This window comes from Lathyrus oleraceus, chromosome 6, assembly GCF_024323335.1.
Source record: "Lathyrus oleraceus cultivar Zhongwan6 chromosome 6, CAAS_Psat_ZW6_1.0, whole genome shotgun sequence".
NCBI classification, from domain to species: domain Eukaryota; kingdom Viridiplantae; phylum Streptophyta; class Magnoliopsida; order Fabales; family Fabaceae; genus Lathyrus; species Lathyrus oleraceus.
The window spans coordinates 246,590,899-246,596,898 of NC_066584.1; the positions used below are offsets into that span (position 1 = coordinate 246,590,899).

The window sequence follows — 6,000 nt, forward strand, 5'->3', positions numbered from 1 at the left end:
AAGGTCCTTTCACATCCCAATTATCCACGACTTCAGAAACTTTCAGACCCAAAGCTGAAGCTATTCTCTTGGGAGGAATATCTTCATCGAGCTTAGGAAATGGGTTATGGTCCTTCAAGTTCCGGCCTATGATCCTCTCAACCTCCTCCAAGGTAGGAGCCAACTGGAAGTCAGAAAACGTGAAACAACGTAGAGGTGGATCATAGAATTGAGCAATAGTCACTGTGGTCATCATGTCTATCTTCTCATTTAGGATGTCCAAAATTCTTCCATAGTTTTGTACGAAGCTGTTGAGTTTGAGGGGTGTTACTTTGGCACTCAACTTCTATAGGCTGGTAAGGTCCACGTTCTTGTATTTGAACTGAAAAGTGCCTCTTCTCTCAGGATTCATCTTGCTAACAAGTCTTGGATTCCTGAAATAATGTGAAACAACTAAGAGTTTTGCCTTTTTTATGCATATGCAATGAATGGATGGATGGATGCAATGTTTTTTTTTTGTTTGTTTTTTTTTTGGATAGGTTCAAAGGTCCGAGGTATGGATAAATTTGATTGCTTTCCAAAACGGGGTTCTCACCGGGTATGATCTAGGGCTTTGTTACAAAGGATCCCCAGAGTCATTGATTCACAAGAATGTTTGACGCTTACGGAAAATACTTTCCGGTCGTCAACTCCATCAAGGGAATCTATTCTGGGTGAGGTTCTCGTACCGACCCTTACGAGGTATTCACCTCGGGAGTCCGCACTACGCAACCATCGACTGGGTTCTAGACAGGGTACTCAGAGTCATGGATTCAAAAGACTGTTTGACGCTTACGGAAAATACTTTCCGGTCGTCAACTCCATCTAGGGAATCTATTCTGAGCGAGGTTCTCGTATCGATCCTTACGAAGTATCCACCTCGGGAATCCATACTACGTAACCATCATTTCTAGTTGGCCAAAGGTTCAATGTTCTAAAAGGTTCTTAGAGTCATGGACCCCTTTGAAACATCGAAGCTTACGAGGTATACACCTCGTGCGACAATATTTGCAAAAAGATCTACTCTAAGTGAGGTTCTCGTATCGACTCTTACGAAGTATACACCTCGGGAGTCTGTACTACTCAACCATCATCTTATCTTATGTTTTTTCACTCTAGACTCGGGTGTAGAGTCTTTCCCACATGGTTTGCAATCAAATACCCAAGTACCAACAATCACAATAGAACCAATATCCAACAGATATAACAATATAACGATAAAGATAATAAAACAATAAAGAAAAGCCACACAATTAAACAAACAAAGGTACACAAACGTCCTAACTAGGCTTGACTCGCTTAGGGAACAAGTACGTCCCCAGCAGAGTCGCCATCTGTCGCACCTCGAAAAAATGGGGATACGACCTCAAAGCGAAGCGCGATCGCACGCTCGCAATGATGGACTGAACAGAGTCGCCACCGAACTTTATTTATTCCTAAAAAGGAAAGGGGAAATATCGATAAAACCCAAGACAAAAGAAAGGATAAGATATGGTCATCGCAACCAATATCAGGGTTCGGGAGTCGATTACGCAAGGGGAAGGTATTAGCACCCCTCACGTCCGTTGTACTCAACGGGAACCATTAGGTCAGTTGTGTGCGTTAATGTTAGTTTGAAATGATAGGCTTTTCAAGTTATTAGGTGGGAAAGAAAGAATATAAGGGAGAAGAAATGTTTTTGGATTTTTTAACGAAGGACTAAACCTAAGTTTTTTATTAGTGGGCCTGACAAGATTTACAAATCCTGCTCCTACGTATCTCAAAAGAGAAATCAAGGCTTACGTAGTTCTGGGTAGAAAAATGTTTTTTTGTTGGTCGATTTTAGCGAAAGCTATATTGTATTAATCGACGAGAACATTGTTTTACCCAAAACAGATGAGGAGTGGACGCATACCATACATCGAACGGATTTATAAATCTACATTCGGAAAAGCGTCACTTATCTCGACTCAACAATCGTGGCCGAAACATTGTTTCGTATCACCTTAAGACAATATATCTTTCATTTATGAAAAGGGTTCTTTGATTAGTCGCACGATGGCGAGAAAAGAGGTTGATCGGTTGGATGTATTTTGAGTGATGGCGAGAACTTGGATGAGCGAGATATACATCTCGAATCCTAGCCTCAGGAGTGCATGGTATACACCATGTTCCATTTCCATCTTTATTGAAAAAAGTTAAGATAGGAATTAAGTATTTTGGAATTTTGATTGAGAAAGGGTTTGAAGAAACCGCATTGACAATTTTAGACGATGGCGAGAGCTAAGATTGGCGAGATATACATCTCGAATCCTAGTCTCAGGAGTGCATGGTATACACCATGTTCCATTTCCACCTTTATTGAAAAAGTGTTAAATAAGATTTAGGTATCTTAGATTTGATTGAGAAAGGGTTTGACAAAACCACATTGACAATTTTAAATGATGGCGAGAACTAAGATAGGCGAGGCATACGTCTCGAATCTTAACCTCAGGAGTGCACGGTATACACCATGTTCCATTTCCATCTTTATTGAAAAAATGTTAAATAAGAATTAGGTATTTTGAGTTTTGTTGTGAAAATGACTTGACCCTAGATCAAGTATTGGTGGACGTTTAAGAGAAATTTGAATAACTGTTTGAGAGAGCAAAGTGGATAAATTTAGATGATGGCGAGAGCTAGGATTGGCGAGATATACATCTCGAATCCTAGTCTCAGGAGTGCATGGTATACACCATGTTCCATTTCCACCTTTATTGAAAGGGTCTTAACTGTAGATTAATATTTTTTGAGTTTTTATCAGAAAAAATGGCTTGACGTTGAATCAAGCGTTTAATGAAAGTTTGGAAGAAATGGAATAGAATAGGAGGGAGAAATGAATTGATTTGTTTATTGAGAAAATACTCGACGTTGGATCGAGTCATATTTTTGTATTTTTTGAAATTGTTGATTTTATTCTTGTGCTAGTATCTAACTAAACAGTCAAGCAAATAAAGAAATAAAACAGTACAAGATTGTTACATATCGGGGGAGTGGGGTACATTTTGTCAAATGGGGATTCAAAATCATGAAATAATTAAATCGGGCCCAAACAACAAATAATGCAAAGTATGAGTGTAAGTGCAAGAGAACCGGCTCATTGTAAGAAAGCCCAAGAGTAAGCTATGTGAGGTTGATGGCGATGCTTAAAAAGCAATCGACTTACAAGGGTGTGAAAATGGGCTCGACATTGAATCGAGAAAAATATGATTTTTATAGTTTTAAAATGGTTTTGAATGAATGATGAAATTAAAAGAAAGCAGATCAACCATGAGTATAATAAAAACATAAACATAAAATAAAATGCTAAAAGAAAATAAAATGCTCAATACGGGTATCGAACCCACTACACTAAAGACCATAGAAACCACCCCCTCTCCACTAGACCATTTATCATTAGTTGTCATCTAGATAACAGCTTAAACATATAAACCAGACTAGATCGGAATAAAAACAAAAAAAGGAACTAAAATAACAATAATGAAGGTCTGTTGATTTACCAACAAAAAAACCCAGCCGCCTGGCTGTTGGGTTTCTCAAAAGCATATGAGTTGAAAATGAAAAAGAATATTTATTAAACTTGGGAAGTTAAAAATGAAAACTTAGGAAATTTAAAAACATAAAAATTTTATGGTTTCAACGCTTATCTCTGTTTAAAAATAAAAAAAAGAAAAAAAGAAATGGAAACCAAGAACAGTCCATCGTCCTCGCTCTCTCCCAAACGCGTACCCGCTCTCAATCTCTCTTCTCTCAATCTCTCGACGCTCTCAATGGAATCGCTCCCTCATCGCTCTCTCAATCTCCAATCTCCCTCAATCGCTCACTTAATCTCGCGTTCAACCCTCTCTCTCGCGTTCAACCCTCTCTCTCTCAAACTTCGCTCTACATGCAAACAGAGGCAAAGGCGGTTGAAAAGGCTCACCTTCGACGGTGACGGCGAGCTCAGGTAATGCACGAATCTTCCCTTCCCCTCTTCAAACGCTGGTTTTCTTGTATTTTAGGATTAGGTTTTTTTTGCTTTGAAATTTCAATTCCGCCTCCTCCTAATTTTCATCCTCTCTCATTGATTTCTTCTCTCTATTTATGTTCACAGCTTAGGGTTTTGATTTGGTCCCCCAAAGGTTCAATGGAGAAAATTTCCAGAAGTGCTTTTGTGTGCTCAGAATCAATTTTATCCTGTTTTACGCTACAAACCGGAAACGGTACTATGAACTCAAACTTTCTCTTTGAGTTTTGTCTCTATCCCGTTTTGGGATTTTTCTGGAATTCTGCCTCTTTTACTAATTAATTTGTGTTTTTTACTGCAGTGAAGATTGAAGCATTGGTTTCGGTTTTCTCACAGCCTTGTTGGTGTACTCGGTTTTGGGTGGCTCGTGATTTCAGTTTGGATGTGTGAGGATGGTGTAACATTGATTAGAAGACGTGTTGCCGTAACTTCCGAATTGAAAAGTGTATGGTCTGGGTCCAATACAAGGCACAACTTCCTAGCAGCAAACATTCCGTTCTATTCTTCAAGCCTCTTAGTTCTCTCTTTGAATAATAACTTTCTACTTCTTGTCATAACCTTCAAAACTAGCTCAACATCAGCCCATGTATCCTGGGGTCGAGAAAAACCTTATGCGCATACTTCAGGAGCTGATTCTACACCATCTTTTATATTCTGAGGGAGAGGTACAACAAATTTCTGCTCAGTTCTATCTGCAGAATAAACATTCTGAGTAACAGGGAGTGAATTGATGGTTCATGGGGAATAGACAAAACATCTGCAGTGTTGTGATTTAGCACCAAACGGAGAAGCCCATTTAATGTTGTTAAATCAATCTTCTCGACAATTCAGACTTGGTCTGTAGCATACTTCACAAATTGTTTATATCACTTATAAACCAAAACGGTGATGGCTCCGAATCTGCGGGCTCTATCCAGTTGGGAAAGAGATAACTATTGTTGCCACAGACATTGATCAAGATGGGCATCAGTAAACTTCTCAAGAGGCTCAATTTCGTACACCGGAGTCAAGTGGCTATAAATCCATAAACTCTAATACAACCTTTGGAAGGCATGCTGGGTGATGAAATTTGTTTAGATGCACGACGCCGAGGATCTTGTGAACCATTTGTGAATACTATTTTGGAACCAGCAACTTTTGTGTCTCCATAGTATAAATTAGTTGCATCAACATCAGGATATATGCCCTTTCCAAAGACATTTTTGCAAAGGTCCAAATGGTATCTCGTGTCAACTTTGTGGGAGCGTATACTGTCATTTGAAGGAGCCACCTGAAAGTATGCAACTTTAGTACAAACTTGAAACCACCATAATTTATCAGCACTGTTTTCAATGATAGCAGTGTTCTTCAAGTTCTGTTGGTTATAACTTTGTGTACTACCTTCAGATTTAAGGAAAAAATCTTTGATAAATTTGTCATAAGCTTCCACCAAATCATCTCCGTGCTTCTTTGCTTCAACAAGAGGCTTGCATAATATATCCGGATTTCCATATTGAAACGCTATAACAGAAGCATCAGCCACGAAATACAAGAAGTCTCCATCATTTTCAAGATTAGCTGCATTAAAAGAAGCCTTCAGTGCCTTTCCATTAGTTGCTAGTTTTTGTTCGATAAGTCGAGTGGTTTCTTGTAACACAGATATTTAAGCATGTTTTGTCTTGCAATATACAGCATTGTCCTTGTGCTGCAGGTTTGAAGATTTAAAATCAGAACCTCAACATGAGTTGGCTGCACTTGGGACCAGTCTGAAACACAGTCCGGCTAGAGATATATGGACTGGAAGGAAACGAAATTAGCCATGCTAGCTGTTTTTTGCAGATTGGATGTTGTTTTGACCAGCCCGGTTTGATGCCTATTCCATCATGAAATTCGTTTGAAGGAAGTATAGGGCGAATTCCATCGGTAAGCCGGCAAATTAAACACTAATGCATTTCCTTAAACTCATTCTGTTTCCGCAG

General features: G+C 39.0%; 1 protein-coding gene across 1 annotated transcript; it reads right to left on the reverse strand.

Annotated features, from left to right (window-relative positions):
* Positions 1-4,797: 4,797 nt before the first annotated feature.
* On the reverse strand, positions 4,798-5,684 carry LOC127094981 (probable serine protease EDA2; the record flags this gene model as incomplete). The annotated part of the gene is made up of 1 exon (XM_051033736.1): positions 4,798-5,684. A coding segment is annotated over one exon (636 nt), but the record flags the coding sequence as incomplete, so codon positions are not given.
* Between the last annotated feature and the right edge of the window lie 316 nt (positions 5,685-6,000).